Source organism: Etheostoma spectabile, chromosome 11, assembly GCF_008692095.1.
Source record: "Etheostoma spectabile isolate EspeVRDwgs_2016 chromosome 11, UIUC_Espe_1.0, whole genome shotgun sequence".
Taxonomy (NCBI): domain Eukaryota; kingdom Metazoa; phylum Chordata; class Actinopteri; order Perciformes; family Percidae; genus Etheostoma; species Etheostoma spectabile.
Window position 1 is genome coordinate 6858597 of NC_045743.1, and position 25067 is coordinate 6883663.

The window sequence follows — 25067 nt, forward strand, 5'->3', positions numbered from 1 at the left end:
CCACACCACACACACACACACACACACACCACAACACACACACACACACACACACACACAGTATTTGTTAGCACATTAAATCCTTTCTCATTAGCCTAGCACAGTAGCGTGGGCAATGAGCTAAATGGGGAGAATCTCTGACATCATTTATATTTTCATAAGGGTAACCACCAAAATTTGCAAGGCAGTGTATGCCTGAAAGTGTCTCTGTGGGCTTCGAGAGCATTTAGATTTATGTTCAATGGTAACAGCTTTCTAATTAGCCCACCATACTCTCTAGCAGCAATATTTGGAGCAAGAGTCAGATGGCACCAAGCCAGATGTGATTTTGACCATTTTGTGATGATTACATGTAGGAGCAAGTTTAAAATGTAGCTGCTCTTCCAAAACGCATCACTTCTAATGTAATTACAATTAACTGACCCAACTTTACTACAGCCTTTGTGAGGCCCTATAAGGTTGATAGATTAACAATTGGCAAACTTAGAATAGTTTTTTCCCACCCACTTTTAAGCAAAAACACATTACAGTTGTCTCCAAACTATGCATGTACATATAGTAATGCACAGCTTGCGTTACTGGACCAACTAAAGTGTCTGGTTGGCCCTGTTCAGCAGTGCCATTTTATTCACAGTGCTAGATATTCTATTCAGAAGTTGTCTTGTCTACCACAGTTATCTGCTGTTTTTAAAGACCTCTTCAGTGATGTTCAGTAGAAAGGATGTCTTCCGATCATGGGAGCACTACAGCACCGTCTCTCTCAGACTCAATTATGAGTGCGACATCTGTCCTGACTGACAGCTCGCTACACTGTGTGACTATGACTGTGTTTGTGTTTCCGTGTGTGTGAATGTGTGTGGCTGTGTATAGTGGCCGAGTGGCAATAATGTTACAGAGCAGAAAGGCTTCTCTGCAAAAGTAGATGACATGTGCAAGGAAATGGCAAGCCAGAAATAGTGATAAAATCTCCTTCCATTTGGAGTCCTGCCAGGTCCACAGCTTAGAGCCAGTATGTGTTTACACACGCACGCAAGCGTGCGCACGCACAAAAGACTGAGAAGGGAATGTAATAGTAAATGAAATTGAGAGGTTATGGTAAGGCCAAAGAGAGGGGGAGCAGGGAAAGCTGGAAGTGTCACTGCAAGGAGAGACAAGGTAGATAAAATGCTAAAGTCACACACAAGCCTCTGCTCCCAATCAATACCAACAGACACAGAGATACAACTTTCCTTGTATATTAGTCCACACTTTCTCTTATTTATTTTCTTTCAGTACATCTGACCAGATCTTTCTTTGTGAACAAAGGCTTCACCCATATGTTTGCCTAACTAAAAATACTTCCCTTCCTTCCCATCCACCCTCCTCTGTCTTTAGTCAATCACTAGTTCCCTGCACAATCTTATGCTATGTGCTTCCACCACCCTTGTGCCCTCGTCTTCTGTGATAAAGCTCAAACAGCAGCTGTATTGACAAACCCATATACCTGCATGACCAACGCCAGCTGGAGGGCCCAGGAGGGGGATCAGACTGAATCGACTCTGGGGCTTTGAATTGATGGAGTGAGCAAGATTCAGATGATGAGAGAGTGCGGAGAAGATGGATATGGGGGGGGTCCCAGTGTCACCCAGTGTAAAAGATGGAATGTGAAATGACATCTCCACATTCGTACTATCTCATTAAGTGAAGCAGAGGAGCGCAACTTGGCACCACCAGCTCCCGCGTGAAAATAAAGGTAGGGGAGAGACACGTAATAGACATACACACACACATACATACACACACAACGCTGAGCTCAGCAGAAGCATGATTGAGCCACTCTTACTCTACATGATTAACAGTACACAGGCTCAGCTATGCTTAGAAAAATCCACTTGTTCTTTGCCCCCTTTGCAAACGCTCATTAACAGAAACACAAAACTAAATTTTGACCTTGGGTAGGCATTGCTACACAGATTTTCAGCTTACAGTGGGGCCATAGTTTTATCATCAGGTAAATGGTTTCCTTTTCTCCATAGAAAATAAAATGTAGGCCAGAAATCTAGCAAGAATGAAAAGTGTGACTAGAGAAATGTGGTATTTTGCTGCGGCTTGTTCTGAAAATGATTTACCGGAACAAGTTCCTTCTTCCTTAATTGAAATTCCTAGGTCTCATCTCTAGCCTCTTCCTTCTGTCTCTTTCTTAGTCTCCTCAATTTGTGCTGGCTAATTGCATCTAGAACTTGTATGGTGGTTTGTAACTGCATTAACCGTAGGAGTCACATCAGCCAGAGACTATTTAAAACACAACCCTATAGCGCCAGTTGTATTGTGGGTAATGCCTTGGGGAGGTGTAACCAATCACATTAAAGTTAAGAGGAAGAGCTCATCATTTATTGGTCACACATTCTATTCAGCATTGCCCCACTACCCATTTCCAATAATGCTCCTTCTGTCCCCATTTCTCTCTTTTTCAATGTCCTCATCTCTGCCTTTTAGTGCCATCCATCTCACTTTCTTTCCTTTAAAACCACTCGCTGCCAAACCTAATTTTTTTCTGGTGTCACACCAGAAAAAAATAAAAAAAAAGAAGGAAGAAAAGATGAACATTTTATTCCTTTTTCTTCTCCGGTGGCAGTGAATGACAGAAACAAGCAAGAAAACTTCAGTTTGAAAATGTACAAAGGCTTTGGTTCTCAAGCTCCATTACAAAATATTACTAAAGGACTGGGAATAGATGAGTACTGCCAAATGCGGAGGCTAAAATCTGTACATCTGTCAACCTGGTGACTCCAATGATGCTTTCTAGGACAGTGAGGGTATAATGGAGCTTCATAAGCAAGAGCAGTGTGACACTTGTCTCAGCAAGGGCTTGTGTTTCTGCTAGCTGTTGGACTCGCTCACACACAGGATGGTGCGTAGGATAAGGACAACCTTGATGGCCATGTCAGCCTGTTGTCCTTTTCTTCTGCAATCTGATGTGTAGGAGGAAGAAGTCTCACTTTGCCAGACCCTCCTCCAAAGTGAGCTGGAGGAGTCTGGCTCCTCCACATAGCATTCGAGGACCGGAGAAAAACATTCTCTAGTTTATTGGCATTTCTTTAAACCAATCACAATCGTCTCAGACGGTGCTAAGCAACGGAGATAAGCCGTGGTGACACTGCAAAATAGGCTTGGAAGGAACTTGTTTTTGTGGAACGTGTACGTTTAAAAGTTGTTTTAGTCATCTAAATGAAAACTCAGATTGGCCTGGAACAGCTTCTCAACACCCAGGTTAAATGCTTGCCTTATGCAACACTAAACCACAGCCAGTGGAGCAAAAACAACTGCTTCAACAAAGAGGAACACTATTAAAGAGATTATGAGAAATAATGGCTTCAGAAAAAAAGAAATAAAACTGTTTGAATTTAACTATATTCATTAACCAAGAGGGACACTCTTCTCTATGCGCAGGTCACATAGTCCACCAGACTGAGGTGCCACTGCAGCTGGGAAAAGGTGAAAGGATAACATTGCCGCTGTGTTATCCTTTTGGATTGCTATTACCACAGAACAGGAGTTTGGAATTTATCCAATTGTATCCTGTAGCCACAGTAACTCAGGCCTTGCTGCTGTAGAACTGTCATTCAAAACACACATCAAATACAGAAAAAGTGCCACACTGAGGCATTTTTGTGGCATTTGATAGACATATTCCTTCATTATGATTGAACATTTCAAGTTTGGTTTACTTTTCTTAGCTTGTCAATCTAGTAAAGCAGTGCAAATGTGAAACCACATCTCCAAGCATGTATAGTTAAGCTACCCTCTAGAGATCCAAAATGCAATGACAACGTGGGGTTACACAGAGGACGGTTTTTCACGGGCATTTTGTACTAAAAGTAAATAGTAGTAATTTTGGCAACCTAATAATCACCCTACTTTACCTCTGTTTTTGGTCTCCACCAACTCCTTAGGGAAATATCTTACTGCTCCACTGTGTTCCTCAGTTAGTCTCTTACTGTGTCTGTCTGCAGTTTGGAGCTGAGCAGGTAGCGTACAGTGGGATTTGTTTTTTTTTTAACCGCCCAAAGCTGCTGGAAACAAGGTTGATGAGACCAGTGAGAGTGAACCAAAACAGTTCAGTTATGGGCTGTAAAACTATGAACTGAAATACACGATGAGTCTCTTTAAAGCGAAGAGGAAATTCAGAGTTGGGTGATAATTCTCTGTGGCTTTTGTCACTACGAGGTCTTACATTACATGCAGATTAATTCTTAATCTGAAAATATTAGTTATAGACGCTTTAAATATGTAGGCCAATATTTCATTAACAGGCATCCGGAATAGCCAGTAAGCCACTCTGCCTTCCCACCATTCAAAATCTTGGAGGAAAATAATGTAAAATCTCTCCTTTTCCTGGATATCTGTGTCTCTCCCTGATTTAGTGGATATAATCCAGTATTTGTTATATTTATGATGGCCAATTATTATTCTCACACATGTAATATTACTGCACTGCCCAAGGCAGTATTGACACTTAAGGGCTGAGAAGGGATACATTTCCATTTGATTAATCTAAATTTAGTTTCACAGAAGGTAAAAAAGACTTTCTGTTTGCGTATTTCCTCAAAAAAAGTGGCAATACAAAGAGAGCGATCATCTTTCCAGTTAATCAACCACATAGCCGCACAGCAGTGGTGTCTGATTCTATTTGACTAATAATACAACGCATGAAAACACAGTGTCACAGTATCAGGGACAACGGTGCCCAGGTGCACAGCAGAAACTGTTCATTCTCATCCTCAGGCAGCAGCTATTAAGTTCCAAGATAATAACCCACTGCTCTTTGTAAAGAAAGGACAATGGACAAAAAACATTCCTGTGAGTAAGCCTTAATGCAGCACCCAAGACACAGATTACTGAGTTGGCTTTTATCCTTACTATTAACCTAACCAGCCCCACCACTAGACACCCACTGACACATGCCTTCTATCTTCCTTCCTTCCCATATTTCCTTAGCAATACTCCTCTGCATGTGGTTGTCCTTTGACATCATCCTAGAAACACATATTCTCAAAGGCAGCATAAGCAAGTTTTTTTTTCTTCATACAACAGAGCAAAAGCAATTTATAGAAAGAGGCCAGAGCTGATGAATGGAGACAGACAGATGACAGAATGAAAGGCAGGAGAAGGAGGAAGGGAAGAGGGCTAGAAAGGGGAAGAGAGGACAAAGTGCTGTTTGCCCACAACGGTCCAAGGAGGAGTGCAGCTGTTGGGGGATCACAGAGGGAATCAAGAGCACAGCAAAGAAAAGAGGGGAGAGACCCTGCCGCGTGCCCCTGACCTCTGAAACTGGGTTAAGAGGTTAGAGACACAGAAAGACTCAGATAACAGTCCCTCAACCACCTCCACACACACACACACACACACACACACACACACACACACACACACACACACACACACACACACACACACACCACACACACACACACACACACACACACACACACACACACACCAGACACATCCCACTATAAATGGTGTGCAATCAGGATGTCCTGCCTGAGCTCTGCTCCACATTCATATCATACTGCTCATACTAGAAAATGCAACAGCTGAGGTCCTGATAACACCTACACAATGAAAAGCCAAGCCTACTGATCACAATAACTTTTGTTTTTGCATCCTGACCCAATGCAGACCCAACATAAAGCATAATGATATTGGCTTTTCTGTTTTCACAGTGCCACACACTGAGTTACTTGGATCCACTTGGTCACAACTTGAATTTTCAGCCAACAATCTTTTGGTTTGCACTTCGACCCTGAGAGGAAAGTCAGCCATGTCAGGGATAAAGGCATGAAGTTATTAGGGGAATGCAATCTCCATCTATGGCAGCTGCTTTTTCAGTACTGCGGGCCTGTTGGGTAGATCTGTATGTCTCTAGCGAAGATAGAGAGATCGAGCAGAAGTAGAAAACGGAAACTAATGCTACTATTTGAAACAGTCACACATCACGCCAACACACCGGGTGCGTTACTGAAACAGCTCTGGGCAAGGGAAGAATTCAGTAGGTGTGGGAAGGAGCTATGTGAGTTTGTGTGTGTGTGTGGGGGTGTGTGATTGAGATTGAGAGAGATAAAAAAAAGAGCTTGGTTAACCCCAGTCAGAATAGATGGGACTTGGTGTGAAACTGGAGTGCAACACTTCCTCTCATCACACTCCTTCCAAAGAGGGCCCAGCTAGTGTTTGGATGGGTTCTGGTTATTGATTTCTTATTTGTGACTATGCCTTGTTTATTTCCGTGGACTTACAAAACTCTACCACATTCAAGTTCATAGGACACAGGCCCCAGACCTTCATGGCCTGAGATGAAAATGTACTTGTAAATTTGTTTGGAATATGCAACATTTAAGCAATAATATTGACTATTTTTATGTAGAATACGTCTCTCAAATTACTATATATCATTGAAAGAGGTGCCACAATGGTGACTGAGCCTATGACCCACTAATTACAGTATTGGAACATTTATATATTTGCAATATTACAAAGTGGGTGTTTATGGAGAAATTTCTTGGAAAGAATGCTGTATTACAGTTATTCTCCATTGTATACACACAAAGAGGGAACTATGCACACAATTCTGAAAACATGACGCTCATGTATCGACAACAAGACTCCAGACCAAAAGAGAACATTCACTCTATGTCTATGCTCCAGACTGTAAAACTCAAAGCGCAAATTCCATTATTTTTACTCAAATACAAATTCTAAATCAACCAGAACTGAAATCTTAAGGATTGCAACTTTAAGGCACAATATGTACTGACTCAAGGTAGGAGCTACATTTTTACTTAATCACAGGACCCGGTGTCAAAATCTAGTTTTGATACCTTTCTCATTTGATACAGCTAAATACATACAACAACAAACTACAAATGGTAGTTAGGGTACTTAAAGACAACAGGACACATGCAAGATTCACAGAGAGTGTGAGGGGTCAACAGGGGCTCACAAATCAGCTTTGACATGGGACCCCCTGTGTGTTTCTATCTGTTATAGTGTGTGTGTGTGTGTGTGTGTGTGTGTGTGTGTGTGTGTGTGTGTGTGTGTGTGTGTGTGTTGTGTGTGTGTGTGTGCTTACAGACTCACCAGTGAGGTTGGTGCGTGCGCTGTAGGATCCCAGGTACCGCCCGTCTGTATTAGGTGGTAACACTCAAACAGACCCTGGTCCTTGGCCTGCACTTTGGTGATGTGAAGCACAGCTGAGTCACCGCTCATCCTCTCCACATAGATCTCTTTACTATTGACCCTCTGGGCGTACACGGCGTAGGCATAGTTTGACTGAGCCGTGCTCACGATGCGAATCTCCCTGTCCGGTGCTGATGGCAGGTACATGGACCACTCAAAGTCCTGCTCCACCCCCTCTTTGTAGCCTGTCACGTTGCACAAGATGGTTACGTGAGAGCCCTCAGTCCGTACCAGTGGTCCACTTTGCAGAGTTACCACTCTCTGAGCAACGGCAACACCGGCTACAGGCGGAGGTGAGGTGAGAGAGATGGGGAAAGAAAAAGAGAGAGAGAGAGGATGGTGTGAGGGCAGGGAGAGAGGAAAGAAAGAACATGGGTTACTAAACTGCAGTTTAAATATTTAGCAGAGTTTATGCACCCCGCATCTCCAAGGAAATACAGAAACAGCGTGACAGGTGCAGCTAAGAGTTCTGGAGAGTGCTCACTGAGGTTCAGATGTGCACATACACACCATTTTTGAACACCAATAACCACTTGAAACATTCACAGCAAATCTTTTCAACCGCTGTCATCCAAACACGCTCACTGCTATTACACGCACTCACAAGTTAACCCTTCACAAAACGGACAACACTGCAGCTATATTACACTGGATGTGATTGGCATCTGGGAGTTTGGAGAGGTCAGTGCAAGTTGCTAAGGGTACAGATTTTAGCAGAGGAAAATAAACACTGCATCCATAATTAATAATTACACCATTACCAAAATATCAGTATCTACATCCAGTATATGGTGGCTGAAATTTCAGTGCAGAAATATCAAACATGCTGAGAAACACGCTGTATTTTTTAGATAATTTTGAAAAAGTGTGGCTATTACATTCAATGGTTTATCCACCCGTGAGCAAGTTTATTTTTCAACAGTAATTTTGTCTCACTATGTAGTAGCCTAAATATCTTGGTCACAAATCTTTAAGCAATCTTAGCAATTATATGTCCAAGTATACATCCATTTTATTTAAACAAAACCTTTGCCCAAAGGTGCTGTCTAATTATATAAATTCACGCTGTGCTGTCAGAGGTCAAACCTGATACCTGAAGAAGTTAAAACACTTTTATCATAATACCTGTCACTGTCCTATGCCAGATTTACAAATTCAGTTTGATCCCTGTAAGCCTTTCTACTCTTCAGATTACTTTTATGAGGATCACCTTGTCCTAACTAGAGGTCAACCCATATGGGTTTTTCTCTGGCCGATGCCGATCTTTAGATATCAGGGTCAGCCGATGGCCGATAAATGCTGCCGATTTAGTTTGACTGATATTTGGCCAATATGCGCTTGTTTTTAAACCTCTATTTGAAAGATAAAATATAACACTAATAATTACTTAAGATACGCAAAATTCAACAACACAAACATTTTTTGAAACACCAATCTGAAATTAAAAATATATAATGTAAAGACATACAGTATAATGTATAAATAATGTATACAAAATATATTAAATAAACAAAACAAGTAAGAAGAAAAAAAACTGTCAAATAAAGTTTTCAATGAAAAACTAAAGTGCACTTAGCAGCATTTATAAAACGTCTGAGAAAACAAATCTGCAAACTTTCATAAATAAAACAAATAAACAATTTTAACAATAGTAGTGCGTCACACAGTAGCAACCAGAAGCATTTCTTTGTTTTTGATCAGAAAAAATGTATAACACTTGAACACAAAATATCTTCACTTCTGCCCTGAATAAATCAAAAATAAAATAAAAATAAATAAATAAATAAAAAAAGTCGGCCGATGCCGATTATGTTAAAAATGGCAAAAAATTGGCCGGCCGATAAATCTGTCGACCTCTTGTACTAACGCCGTTTTATTTTTATCGTTTGCATTTTGCGAATAAAGACCTTTTTGCAGATTCTCAGAAGTTTAAGACGAATGAAGAAAACATCTACCATTGTCATAAATTGTTCTCTAAAACATGCGATTAGTCTGAGTCTTGTAGCAAACACAGCTGAATTTACCGTTCTACCCCTAGGGAAGACTGATTATTACTATTCTGTATCTTGCATTGTAGCCTATATTTAGGTAGACAGCATATGTGAATCTTGCCTCAACCCCTTGCATTGACACACACACTAAAAACATACACACACACACACACACAACACACCACACAAACACACAGAGCATTCACCATTCAGGGAACAACTACAAACATCCCTCTCATTGCGGCCGGAGACAACAGAGCACTTACACATACCCGCCAAAATCCTGACAGAGCGACAAGTACGCGGTTTCCTGTCTGCAAAAGCAAGTGGGATTGCAGCTGTGTGTGTGTGTGTGTGTTTTGTGGTGTGTGTGTGTGTGTGTGTGAGAGACTATGAGCGAGCACGAGAGAGAGAGCGGAGAGAGAGAAGAGAGAGAGAGAGAAGAGAGAGAGAGGAGAGAGAGAGAGAGAGAGAGGAGAGAAGAGATATGCTGTGTCTATGGGCATAATACTTGGCATTAATAATTTACCAGAACAGCTTTTTAACTTGAACATCCTCTCTCCTCTCATAGTAACTTCCTCTTACACGTACACTACACCCCCACATTTCATTCACTGTTATTAGTGTGAGTCAATTTATGTTTGTCCATGCGTGAGAATGCATTACTTTGTGTGTCTGTAGATCATATGTCCTAATTTTTTTCCTGCTCTTGAGCTTCAGGTCTTTTGTCCACTGCTTGCTTTTTGAAACACATTCCACTCATAAGCTGATAAAATCTTTATAAATCTATGATTTCTTCTACGTACCCGATGTGTGGCCTCTCTTGATGGGATTGGATGGGATTTGAATTCAGTCACAGTGGCATACCAAAGTGAAAACTGATTAAAGCAATCTATTCTCTCTAAACTTTAAACATGTTAAAAGGAAACTTTAGCATCTCCTGATGCTATCTTTACACATAACCTGCCAAATATTTGGCCACTGGCATTTGAAAAGTCAGTTAACAGCAAAATCTTCAAACACCAACACTCTGGACCTAAAACTGAGATAGGCAGAAAGTCAATAATGAAGCATGCAGACTGAATCTGACTGAGAATATTATGGGATGCATTAGGTAAGAGGCAACCATCTATTCTGACTCAGACTTTGGTTCCCTGTTTTTCTTCACAGTGATGTCAGTGTGCTAATCTGGTGGTGCCCAGTCTACCCACATCCTGCACAGATCAGGCCAGAGCTGTACCGCTGCCTCACTGCTTCTCCTGTTGCAGGCAACTACTCATCTAGAACTGCTGGAAATGTATTACTCATACATCCCCCCCAAAAAAAACATACCACTCCTACTGTGTGTTGGCGCACTAAGAGCTTTCCTCCGCTTGCCTGTCTCTTGTCATCCTCCTGAAACAAGCTGCCTCCTTACTTCTGATTACACTCACTCCTGTCCCGCATGTTTTACCCATCATCTATCCTTCCTTTTTCCTGCCCCTCCACTCTCTCTCTATATTCCTGTTTTTTCTCTGTGCCTCGCAGTTCTCTGCATCTTTTCAGGCAGGATTTAAGCAGCTCTGTGAAACTTCAAAGTGTCCATCGCTCTGCAGGCTGTTTAGAAAGGCTGACAATGACATACCAAACCCTGCAGACCTTCAACTGATCACTTTATTCCACCACCCTTCCACAATAATCCTGTGCCCCCAACCTCTCCCACTTCTTCACGTCTGGCTGCGCTACCTCGGTCGCCGAGTGCCCATATTTGAACAACGCCTTGGATTTTCTATTATTTAAGCTCATCTCCATCTTTGCATACCGTGATGTCTTTCTACCCTTCTTCTTCTCCCGCCCTCACTCTCTTTGGCTTCCCCCTTCCGTGTCTCATCTCTCATCTTTGCCGCCAGTCGCTTCCAACACCGCCTGTTGACCGGACGCAGGAAACATGCGTCACGTGTCAGATAATGGTGAATGATTACGGACAGGCTCTCTAACTGACCTTGCTGTTTGTCAGCTGCAGCATACTGAGCAATAAACGGACACGCGCGCACACACACACACACACCACCACACCACACACCACACCACACACACACACACCACACACCACACACCACACACCACACACACACACACACACACACACACACACACACACACACCACACCACACACACACACACACACACACACACACACACACACACACACACACACACACACACACACACACACACACACAACCACACAACACAACACACAAAGAGGATTATGCTAAGTGGAAGGGGGGTTAAATACTAATCCAATCATTGTGGCCAGTGTCTTATTCTCACTGGAAACAGCAGGGAGGCCACTAGCAGGCATGCACACTCACACCATCACTCACACATAAAATTATACACCAGAAAGGTGTTTAATAAAAAAACTGCAGGGTGTAAGTAATATAGAGGCCATTCACAGTAGTGTGAAGAAGTGCTAATGTGGAGATTTGAGCTGTCCATCACCTCTTCTTACTTTGATTTCATCCCTAATTACACAAGTGTATGTACAGACAACAACAGAATACACCTAGAGATGACCTTCCAGCAAAGGTACTTTTTCAATCATCTTCTTCTGCGTTGTGGTCCGATACAATACACACTTAAAAAAGGAAGATGTCCCACATTTCCATGCACCAATCAGGATTTACCAACAGTTTAATCTGAATCGGACGGCAGTTGTGGGGTTGCTTGCTTATGTTTCAATTACCGGTATGTTGTTTTGTTGTCAGACCACTGTCACTGGGTAAAGCAGGCCAGCTGACTTTTTGAGTTTTAAACTCTAAATTAATACTGACTAATAATGAAATGTATGTAATGTTGTTCCTTATCGAATCATGAATACCCCTGATTGTGTAAATAAACAAGTGCTCATGTTCAGACTTTTCTACAAAAACTTTTTTGAAAGTAAAAACGTTTGCTGGTAAAGTAAAGCAGTTCCAGCCAGGAAAATATGTATTAATTATAAATATTCTTGCTAAAAAAATGGGCCTAGTCAGTGTCCCATCTCCCCGAGGGAGGTTTAGACTCATTCCACAGATCTATAATCTTGTGAAGATTTTCAGACAGCGAGGTAGTGATGAGCAAAGGAAGGGATCGCATGGCGAGAGGAGAGGAAAAACAAACAAACGACAGCTTCCTCGAGGGTGCCGAACACCACATAAATGCCCAGAACTAAGTGCATATGCAAGCGTACAACTGACTTATGTGCTGCACATACATGTGTGAAAGAGAGAACTAAACTCTGGAGAAAGATTAATAACATAAAAGTATTTCCCTCTCCCCTCTTCTCAGCATGGTTAACCATTTTCCAAAATCACTCAGCATTTTTCTCCCTCTAGGCCTCCGAAAGCATTTGACCCTTTTAACATCATTACCAGAGAGAGCATGAGTGCAAGAGAGAGACAGAGAGATTCCAAGATGAGGGAAAACTGGAGGGCGAAAGACAAAGGCAGTAGACAGAGGAAACATTTTCATATAAGGGAAACATTTTTAATAGGATATGGACATGGTGCAATACAAATAATGCCTCAAACAGTGCAACAAAACAAATATGTATGTGCTTCAATATATTGCAGCCTGTAAGATTATAATTGCCTTTTCTTTCTTTTTCTCTCATTGTCTTCATCTAAACTGGACATAACAGAATTTGTGTCTCTGCTGATTCAGTGTAGAAACTCGTATTGTCCTTGAGCAGAAAAGAGAATAAACACTGCTTACTCATTGCACATGGCACTGGGTAAGAATGTCATCCTAATGTAAACCATGTAATGGAGTGATGAGAAGCCCCACGCTTCCTTCCCCACAGCTTTCTTAGATTCTTGGATCTTTGATTGATGGGCTCTGTGCAGTATCAAATATTACAATTCAGGCCTCCTTCTCTCTCTCTCTCTTTCTTTCTACTCCTTGTCCTTCCCGTGGTGATAATCATCATATGCATCAGAATGTAGAAATCATTGTAGCAGGGGCCATCATTAACCACCTCTGACACATTTGTCAGCTTCAAAAACTTTCAACAAATCCCATATCCACAGCTGAGTTATTAACTGGGATATTTTAACGACGGACGAGGGAGACAGAATGTTTTTCTTTTGTGCGGAAGCAAAAGCTTAACGATTTTCAGTGTTCAAGGAAACACATTGTAGCTGCTAGCAGCCTGTCAAATAGGAAACACGAGTGACACTGTGTGTGAGTGTCTGACATGGAGAAATACAGGGAGAAAGGGAGACCAAGTGTTCTAACTTCCATTAGCGGGCCAGTTGGATAGGCCACTCCAACAGCTGACAAACAGTTACAACAGCTGCCCATTACATCCACGCAGGTCAAAACAAGAACAAGAGAAAAAGAGTTGAGAGAGTGGGATGATGAAGTAGATATGTTATATGTCACTATTTTATCTTTGTATGGCTCAAGTAAAGAGAGCCAGGTGATTCGTAAACATTATTACATACAACATGCACTAAGTTTTTGTAACCCAGCTGTGCTGAGAGTACCTTCTACCATACTTTTCACAGTCATGTAAAGCAGGAAATATTTAATTAAACTACATGAATGTATCGCCGAGACTCACACTCTCTATCTCTAGCTGTAGTGCAAAGAGAATTCATGTAAATGCTGCTTCTTGCATAGCTCTCTCACGGTCCTTCCCAACAGGGACCAAGCTCTTAGAAGAAAACTTTAGGAAATAAGATTATTCATTTCCTTGCCAAGATATAGATAAGACGACTGATACCACTCTTGTGTGTGTGCTAATTATGAAGCTATTGCTAGCAACCGATTATCCTAGCTTAGCATAAAGACTCAAGAGATGGGGAAATGGTTAACTTGGCCATGACTGAAGGTAAGAAATTTCACCTACAAGCACCTCTAAAGCTCATTAATTAACATATATCTCACTGAGGGTTATGTACTGGTGAGCAATAACTCTCTGAAGTCTGCGCTGTTTGCCTGGCAACCTCACAATGACAACAAAACATCAGGACGTTAGTGCTTGTGACCAAGAAATGGTTGTACTACCTTTGGCCCAGCCAGGCTAGCAGTTTTCCTTAGTTTCCAGTCATTTATGCTAACCTAATATCTCTCTTATATACACACCGAACAGACAATGATTTTACTATGTCTCATGCCATTTAGGAAGTCAAGTTCGTTATCAAGTCCATGTCAACTTGTCTTAAGTCTTAATTTTTGTGAGTCAAATCAATGTATGGTGTCTACAACTCTTTACTAGGACTCCTGCTTTGTGTCACACCTGGGTCATGCTGTCCCCTGCTCTCACTATGCTAACTAGTCCTAATTTATGGGCCCCCTGGGCTACAACAGTCATACCCCCACCTGCGCCGTTGCTCATAACAGCTGGTGAGAGCACGGTGGGGGCGGGGGGGGGGGGGGGGGGGGGGGTTAGGACTAATTCATAGGCCTGTGTCACTGTATAGTGTGGGTGTCTGTGGTCATTACACACATTGTATGTAAGTAAGCATAGGGGCGATGCTTGCTTAGCAGTAATGGAATTTTTCCATGCGGGCTAATTCACTTTTTCTCCTATCTATCTCCGTTGCTGGTAGTATTTATGGATAGTGTCAACAACAACGAACTGATTATAATCCATCCTTCTCTGTTAACAGCTGCATCTTCATACTCCCTCCTACACCCTCAGCTGCTTCGCTTTCCAGATTGACCACGTTGGAAAACAGCTTTTGAATTTTGTGGTTTCATCCTGAGTGATCATTTGAAATGGATCATCATCATGCACTGATTCCTCTGAACCTTTTAAATAATTGTCAAACTATTTCAGTCACAATTATCATCTGTGATGTCAGACTAAATATATTCCTTGTCCTCCAGTAAAGCTACGGTTTTAAAATGCCATATGTTGCCTTATCACTCTGTCCCTCAACATGAACGTGATGGAACGTAAACGTGATTAACTTGGGATTTTGTTAGAGAATGATGACATGCCTCTGCTACTTAGCTTTGAAGCAGTACTATACCATAAAAACATATGGCGCCGCTACAGCAACATCTTTGACATATAAATATAATTAAAGTCTAAAAAATGTGTGTGTACTTAAATACAGTTCCTTACCAGCCCTATGATGAATAAATAATTCAAAGACAGACAGGCAGCAAGAAAGACAGTGAGAAACTGCAGTTAAGTAGCAATGTCTCTCTTAACTCTCTCACCACAGTAAAAAACTGTGTTTGAGAACAACTCATTGGTATAACGCCTATAGTCATCAGGCAGAGCAACGAACAAGCTGTATCACTTATTCATAAATCAAATGAAGGCTTGAAAATTATGCACTGCTATACATGAATATGTGAATTTCACTCAACCTAGCAGTTACAATGAGAGCAATCACTCAACAGCTGCACATAGAGAAAATACAGTACTGTATACAGGAAGTAATCATTCTCTCCATCATTTTCCTCATTAACGCCCTTTCATCTTGCTTTTTAACTCTACCACATAGATCACTGAATATATGCAGTGAATATGGCCAGTTTAAGATGTCTCTTCTTATTTATTTGTATATAAGCTGCAACTGTTTTCCTCATGTTTGATATACTGCATATATACAGCACACACACACACACACACACACACACACACACACACACACATATATATATTTTTTTCCTCAAACTGTCTATATAAAACAATAAACTGTTTATTGTCTAATATCTAATGGTTGAAACTGGAAGGACATAGGTGGTTTTGGTGTAATGGAGAGCTTTGTCTGTCAGTATGTATGTGTTTGTCATGTATGTTTTTCTTGAGGTCCCCTCGAAAACGAGATGATACATCTCAAGAGGTTTTCCTCTTAATAAAGAAATTTGAATATGAATTGAAGGCACTTGACAAAGAAGCAATTCTTAAACTTGCAGTCCATGTTTTAACATTTTGGAGAACATCAAGTCAAAGATATCCAAAACAGTTATATAAAAGTTTCAATTATATAGTTAGCACTGCATATCATCTTGTGAAATCTACAATTATGTGAGTCATTGGGAGCTTGGTTAGCATTTACAGTGTGAAAGATGGTTACACTTCAGTCTGTATGTGATGGATAGAAGCTGTGGCGGGACTGTCTGTGAGAGACACAGAAGTGTTTAGGTAGCTAAAAGTGCCATTATCCTTTTATAGAGAGTCCCACCATTAGCCCATACTGTTTATTTTGGATTATAACGTAGTGCAAGACAAAGGGGTCAGAGGCATAGTTGTCAAAGTGGTTCATTCATATCAGACACACATGCACAAACACACACTCTTCCGGTGCATTAAGTGCTCCAATTTAGTCCCTTTGCCAAATCCATTAACTCTATAATGACACCTGCTACCCAACTAACCTCAGCTCCCCAACCCCCAGTCCTAACCAACCTCAACCCTCCCTTTCAAACCCTGTCTGCATGACAAAGCACTGTGGTCTCAAATCCACCCCAAACAAAACAAAATGAACACAAAACAAAAGCTCAACTAATTAAAAAAATAAATAAACCTTGACTCATAATTTCCTGTCACACTGTTACAGCAGAGTCGACTGAATGTTTTCGTTAATTGTAAAAGAATGTGGGGCTATAAAAACATCCAGCTATCTTCAGTCATTATCCATCTTGCGCTTGTGCACAATTAAGCCCGACAGCTGTATCTACTTTATGTACAGTGGTTAGCTTTTGTATGACTGGCAGCTTGCTATCAGTTCCCACGTTTGCGCATTAAGCTGCAGATTGGAAAGGAAACAAATTAACTATTAATTAGTCTACTTCAAACAGACTTTTTCTGCCATTGTCACTCATTTTGCCTTTCAGCCATTAAACATGCACTCGTAAATAAATTATTTTATGCATAATTAATTAGACACACACACACCACACACACACACACACACACACACACACACACACACCACACACACACACACACACACACACACACACACACACACACCACACACACACACACACACACACACACACACACACACACACACACACACACACACACACACCTCTTTGGTCTTAGGTGTTAAGCGAAAGACGAACATTACCAAAACATAATGGCAAAGTGAGTGAAGTGCTCTTCATCATTACATAAGAGGAATTTTAAAAGTGAAAAAAAATCAAGTGCGCATGTGGACATTTATTCATGTGCTCACACCTTTAAACGTGCACACAGAGCTGAGCGCGTGCCACTGCATATGGATCAGCAGTGTGCAGGTGGGAAGCAGTCGCCATAGTTACGCGGCCTGGTGTCCATCCCACCAGTATGGAATCTGCACTGGTGGAGGATCAAGCATGGCACAGGGGAGTGTTGCTGCACCGCAAGACAGCAAGCTCAGAGTGCTGTGTGTGCTTCTGTGTGTGTGTGTGTGTGTGTGTGTGTGTGTGTGTGTGTGGTGTGTGTGTGTGTGTAAGAATAAAGTGGAATTTTCTCGCCGACCAGTCATCATCACTCCCAACACAGAACAGCAGAGGGGGGAGGAGCAGACCAAATCCCAAGGCAAAAAGGCGGCTGGGTTGGTCTTTTAACCGGGCAAGGAAGGTGTTCATAAACAGTCCAAGGTAGATGTGGCTGTTAAACGCAGATTCTTCCTCTGACTCAATAAGGACAATGAAAATATCTGGTTTGAGGGCAGTTTTTTTAATTAGTTCTCTTTGAAGAGGAGGTGGGCTGGGCATAGTATTGTTTAGAAAAGAGTGGGGGAGGGAGGTCAGAGGCCATTCACTGGAGGAGGGGGACGCAGCTGGAGTAATGTTTGAGTGAGGAGAGGCAGAGATACATGCAAATCAGCCCAAAAGAACACTTAAACCGGTTTACAAACTGAATGGCTTAAGGGTTGTTGTTGGGTTGTTATCACAAAACAGATTAGAAACAATCTCAGGCGTGACGAGGTGTGCAGGCACAGCCATGCGATCCCGGCAGGGAGTTGTGATGTGGGACAATCCTGACAGTAAAACCCGAGGTGCTGCTGCAGAGTCACCATCTGACACAAAGCAGACGGTGCTTCTGCACCGGCTCCAGCTCCAGCCACTTTCCTAATTCACTGTGGCAGGAAGGAAGTCTCCCTCAAGAACTTTGCTTCACTTCACACAGTCACTCATTTACCCATGTGAATTGGAGAGAGACTACAGCTCAGATCTGGGTCACGGGGGAGGATCATCATTAAAAAAACAAGACATTGCATGAGAAGACAAGCTGTGATTATTCCCCACTAACTTCACTTTTTGTTTTATTGCTCTGCTAGCAGAAAAGTATTTTCAATCTCAAAGTGTTCTTTATCTCTTTAGAAAGCACCATAGAAGGAAAAGATGCTTTCTTCCGTTCACACCAACTTTTCACCTTTGAGCGGTCAGAGAAAGGAGGAAACATAGAACTGATAACGGAGAACTGTAGGGTTGTAGTAAAACTGCAGTGGTAGTTGGGTGTGAGTTTCTGTAGCAGACTGTGAAGTCTGTATGACATGGCAATTACTTGCCCCGTAGACACACTAGTAACCGGTATTTGACTTAGCTTTGGGTGCACCATGCAACAAAGTCCACAAGCACAATCACATGGCCTTCACCCAGCTCTGTAGATCCATGACTATAACTGGACATGTGAATTCTGACACGGACCTACCCATGGCCTGTGTTTCTGTTACCTATCCCTTTAATGAATATTTACTGAAACCTAACACGCAATTGCTGCATGATAGCCAAGCTGACAGTCTTGTTTTTGCGTTTGTATCGTTTGGTTTCTGTCAGTTCAGTCAACAATGTTATGATATGAATAAAACAATAGCACAAAAAGCATCTTGTCAGGGGTATACACAAAGATGTGTGTCTAGTGCTTATGATGCAAACAAGCGTGAGTGCAACTACAGAACGTAGCCGGCACCGAAAATACTAAGAGGAGCAAACAGCACTGCAATCAGACAGCAGCACAAGTCCGCATTTCCCCAAACAAAGAGAAGTAGGTCCTCTGTTTCTGGTGCAAACAACAGGAAAAAAATAATGGACGACAAAACTTGGGACAATCACATGCACACATGCCAAACTTTTCCGTAGTATATACATAGCTACATCAGTTATACAAACAGCTCGACAGTGAGTTATTGCATTTTCCCTCACTGTCTAGACTACAGTCTCTGTCGTGTCAGCTGAGGCTTACAAACACATGGAAAGCATTCCCAGTGTGGCAACAGCTGACTCAAGAAGATGCATTGGCTTGACCACACACAAGCTAAAATCCCTGTCATTTTGGGGTGGGAGCCTCCAGTTGCCATTTATATTTGGGACATAGAATATGCTTTGGTGGGCATCAGGGTGTGGCATAGCAATCTTTAAATCTTGACAAAGTTTTAAATGCCTGCGAGTTGACGTCAACATTCCCATGACCATAAAAAGTCCATGGAAATAATGACACATGTATCTATTTTGTTTTCCTTTTTAGCCCTTAAATAGTTAAAGTCCTTTAATTTTGCAAACAACAAAGCGTCTCAAATGTTCCTTAAACTTGCATTATAATATCAAAAAACTAGAAGGTAAAAAAGGGAACTTCATACAGTTGTCACTTTCATGTCCCAAGTTTCTTTCACTGTTAATTATAGATTTCCTTCTTAACAAATGCACACATTTTAATGAGTACGTCTGCACAAAAAATTAGATTCTTCAATCTCTAACCACTTTAAGCATTTGTAATAATCTTCAGCACCAAATGAACAATGAAATCTATACTTAAGTGGCTATAAGTGCTGCCTTTCTTCCATGGCACAATGTTTTGGAGGAAAAAAAGCAATAGTTATGCCTAAAATGGAAATTAGCTCTTAAGTACCTTCATGTTGTTTGATTGGCGCAATTAGTGAGGGCCAACTTTGTACTCAAAGTTTGATGGTGTTACTTTAACTACTTAAAAACGTTTCCCTTTTCAGTTGATTGCACTGTTATGAGCCAGGATAATAGGGTATTGTTTTAGCATCTTTTCTGACCTCTGATGTGAAATAGCATCAAAACTCTCACAAAAACATAAGGAAGACTGAAGGAGAAACCAGATATGTTTAACATGATCATACCAGTGTTGTATTTCCTTAAAAAGCATGTATACTTATACCACTGCTAAATGGTTATTTTGTTTGTGGAGGAAGTTACTGTCACATCACTTTGTCACATACATGTCTGTATGGAGCTGTATATTGATCATCACAGTAAATATGTCGCCTGCTGCGTATTTTTATAATTCCACTTTACATGCAGTTAAGCCATTGAGCTAAAATGTTGATTTTAAAAGTCTGAACTGACTTTCCTCACAATAATATTAATAAATAACAAAATTGAATGCAGACATAACGCATGTTCAAAGTCTTAGAAAATATAAACTCAATTATTAAATGAAAATTTAGCTAATTCTATGCAAGTCTATTGGTTATGTTCCTTTTGAAAAAGTGGACACTCCCACTGCCACACCCAACTTTCAGCCAACCTGAATTAGTTATTCATTCAACATTTTTCCTATCCTTACTGCCAACCATCTGACAAAAGGATTATGCAAATTAGTTAATAATAACAACAACTAGACAATTCGCACAGAAATTTTACCGTGATAATAATAAAACTAAAAATAAGTGTTACGTGTCATAACCCTTCAGAGATAGACCTTTTAAAAATCTATTTATCTATCTATTTATGTAAATTGGTAAAGTATGTCTTTATTTCAACCAACACTAGAGTTGTGATGGTTGGAAAAGTGTAGAGAAGACAAAAAACAGCTTTTCCCAGTTTTATTTGGTTTTTGTAGACATGGAGTCTGGTGGATTTAGGGAGGCGAGCCTTAGCATTACAATATATATTACCCCAGTTTTGTTAACATTTTAAATATATACAGTGTATTTTAAAGGGGGAAGTGTTAAGTGGCTTAACCCATCAGAGATAGACCTTTTTAAAAACACGTTTAAGACCTGTTTCCCAAGAAAAACTACGAAGTAGCTTGCGCTAAACCAACCAGACTCCATTTAAAAAAAAAGAAATAGTTCTTTTAGAGTGTATAGAGCCAACATATTTTCACATGTAAATCGGTAAAGTATGTGTTCATTTCAACCAACACTAGAGTTTTTCATGGTGGGAAAAGTGTAGAAAAGACCAAAAAACAGCTTTTCATAGTTTTATTTGGTTTCTGTCAACTTTGATTGAGATGTTTGTTACGATGCTAAAATGACATGGAGTTTATTTATATGGAGTCTGGTGGGTATGGTCCATCGTGGAATCATGTTAGCTGACAAATAACACTTCTTCTCTTTCCTTCCTCTCCTCCTCCTCCTCCTCTCTTCATGTCTCGTCTTTGTAAAAACATCTGTTGGTGTTGAGGCCTGAAGTGATCAGTTGGTTGATCAGTTGAGTTCAGTTGGTCAGTTAGTCCATCATGACATCATGCTAGCTGACAAATAACACCTTTTCTCCTTTCATCATCTTCTCTCCTTTATTTCGCTCCTCTTCTTGTCCTTTCCTTTTCTTTTTCTCCTTCTGTGGCAGTACATGTAGCTAAAGTCACAATGGTTGAGTAAAGGCCATCGTCACCACAGGTATATAGTTAATATCATTAGTAACAGTTGATCTGAGCTAACTTTACTCTGCTGTTTGACATGTCCTGCAAAGAGAGGACAACACGGCCTCCAGTGAAAAGTCATGATAGGTGTGTGTGTGTGTGTGTCAGAACTTGTTGCTATGGTGATTTCCTCAGTAAAGAATCCAGATATTTTTTAATGTTTTCTATTGGCTGTTGGTATGAACAGAGCCAAAAGTTTATGTCCAATGGACTCCATAGTTGGCGTGCATAGTTGTTGTGCATGTCTGCGACAGGCACAAGATTTCCTATATTTTGACCAACCGTGCTGTATAAAGAGTGAAAATTGTAGGAGGGAGAGCAATTTGTTTGAAAAAATGTATGTTTTGAGCGATGTTGAGCGGTTTCCCGAACATTTCCCGTTAAAGTCAATGAGAAATTTTTCGCAGTTTTTTGGCAATTTCGTGAAAACCGCGTGGCAAATCTCTTGGAAAACGGATATCACACCATTCCAGATCATTATAATTGCACACATTTTGATGTTTTGTGTGCTCGTGTTGGCAACGCTCCGTGAACAGTAGCGGGACAAAATGTGGCGGAAGGTGGAGAACAAGAAATAATAACAAGTATGAGATTGTGCCACTTACTGCTATTGACACACACACACACACACACACACACACACACACACACACACACACACACACACACACACACACACACACCACACACACACACACACACACCACACACACACACACACACACACACACACACACACACACACACACACACACACACACACACACACACACACCACACACACACACACCACACCACACACACACACACACACACACACACACACCCCAGAATGTGCATCTTGTCAGAGATAAGCTTCAAGATTTTCTTCTGTGAAGCTGCTCTGAGACCACTTATAAACAGGACCAGTGGAAGCTCATCTAAACCTGGGCAACTGGAGGCTGCTCTCCTGTCAGCCCAGTAAATGGATACTACTCAAGCATTACACCAGCCAGCCTCGCACATGTTACATTTTAATTTGGTTATATAAACTGGGCTGCTACTTTAGGTTGGATCCCCATTTCAAACACACTCTTGCACAAACAGAAGAACAATCTAAAATAAGCACACTGTTTCACCACACAAAAAGCATGACATCTTTCTCACTCTCTGCAGGGGGAGAGGAAGACATCAAGTTTGTAAAGCTAATAAACATTTGCTCCTTCAGGGAATTCTTTTTATATGCTTTATATCATACACCCGGATGCCACAAACACGCATGTGCAATGCGCATAACCCTCTCACACCTGGTTGAAAACCCAGCAGCAGATATAACCCTGATATAAGTGGCACCTCTGGGTGTAACAATGACTGATACAGCTTCCGTCTAACACGGCTGTCATCCAACTTTATTTGATTCTCCTTTCCAAACAAAATGCAAGTGCAAACACATGTACCAGCTGACACATGAGGCACAATCAGACAGCTGATCACATATAACAGACAGACACAAGCACAACTCATGTAAAAGATGTTTGTAAATGCACACTAGGAAAGGGATAAACTATTGATATGACAATATATTTCCATGCATACATATGTATACACTAGCACCAATGTTGCATTACTGGAGCATAGTTGCATCCTTTAGTGAGACCAGATCAGCCTTTTGCCCGTAACCTGTGTGTGTTAACCCTTGTGTTGTCTCCACTTTCGGGACCCTCTCGTATCCCTCCGGTCAAATTGACCAGTGACTTATTTGGGGTTTTAAAAACATTTCTGAAATAAAATTTCACTTCATAATCGATTAACAAATATTGTCTTTATCCCTTGTTTTGTCTTCCCGTTAACCATGAGCTTGCCCTTCCAGGTGAAAACTTTAAACATTGTGCTTTTTCAATGTTTTTGTCCTTTTTCTGATTTTATTTGTCACTTTTTTCAGGCTTTTGGTGCTTTTAAAAAAAAAAGCCTGAGCTGGTTTAATAATTGGTTTTACACTTATTCTTGTAATTTATGGTCAACAAACCTCATTTGTATCAAATTATAAATAAGCTTTTAGTTAAAAAGGTAGAAATTATTAATTATTTTAGCTAATCGTTAAGATCAGAGGATGTTGAGTGGATCACAGATGGGTATATGTCAAAGTTTAGTCCGGATACTGTTTTGAAACCATTAAAAAAAGAAAAAAAAGAATTCAAATGCTATAAGATTAAATAAAACACCCAAAAAATTCAATGAAATGAATCATTAATTTTACCTGAAGAATGTTGTATGGAATCATCCATGTTATTTTTGGGCAATTTGGCTGAAAAACTGTGTGTGTAACACCCACAAGGTCCCCGAGCCCACTGTGACGTCTTCAAACGTATTGTTTTGTCTGAGTAACAGTCCGGCCCCAAAGATAGTACACCCACTATCACCAAATACTTGATGTCAGACGCAAGAACCAGAAAATGTTGTCATGTTTGCTTCCAAAATAAAAAAAAAAAAAAAGATTATCCAAATTGTTGCCGATTTATTTTCTGTCAATCAACAAATTCTTTTGCACTGAGAGGATTTATTTGCAGCATATAACATGTAGGAAAATTGCCAGCCTAATATCTCCAATAATGCTGGGAACATAACAGCAGTTTGAAAGTATCCTGAGTCCTCTTGTGGTTTGTGCCAACACTGAGACATCACGTAAAACCTTTCATAACACCTGAAATGTTCTTTACCACCTTAAACTGCTTACCGAGTAATAACCATATGATATTATGTAATATGAAAACCCTTTGTTATCCAGTCTACACTGTAGATTAGATCTGTATTGTGACTGTGAGTAGTCTTGTAGTCACGTTTTTGTTGGGAAAAGTCATTTGCAGCCCCCAATCCCAGCGAGAAGAGTGACTTCTGATGCGCTGAAAGGAGACGTGAGGCAAGGCACAGACTGGTAATCCTCTTGGCCAAATGGGGGCCTCCAGCGGGCTGACTTCCACTCCCACTCACGCCCCCCTCTTCTGTCCCCCGGCAATGCTGACAGGCCTCCCCATCCAAGAAAAGAAAAGCCATCTGGTGTTTGTTTGGGATAAATCACAGGCAGGATGTACTGGGTGTATGTGTGTGTCAGCAATCATGCCTGTATGAGTGTTTGTATGTGTCACTGAGTGTCATCGGCTATATATGCTCCAACTCACATTGGTCTGTGAAATTTAATGAATTGCAGGTAAGTTACAAATGTGTGAGAAATAACTTAACAGTGGCTTTACCCAGAGAGATGACTTACTGTACAACAAAGCTGATGATGTGT

The 25067-nt window shown here is 40.9% G+C and overlaps 1 protein-coding gene across 1 annotated transcript in view; it reads right to left on the reverse strand.

The window, feature by feature from the left end:
* LOC116697930 (immunoglobulin superfamily member 3-like) overlaps positions 1-25067 on the reverse strand; it is a 74714-nt gene that overhangs the window by 48134 nt on the left and 1513 nt on the right. Inside the window, 2 exon segments of the mRNA XM_032529565.1 lie at positions 7117-7173; positions 7176-7496. Coding sequence (XP_032385456.1) covers positions 7117-7173; positions 7176-7496 — 378 coding nt within the window.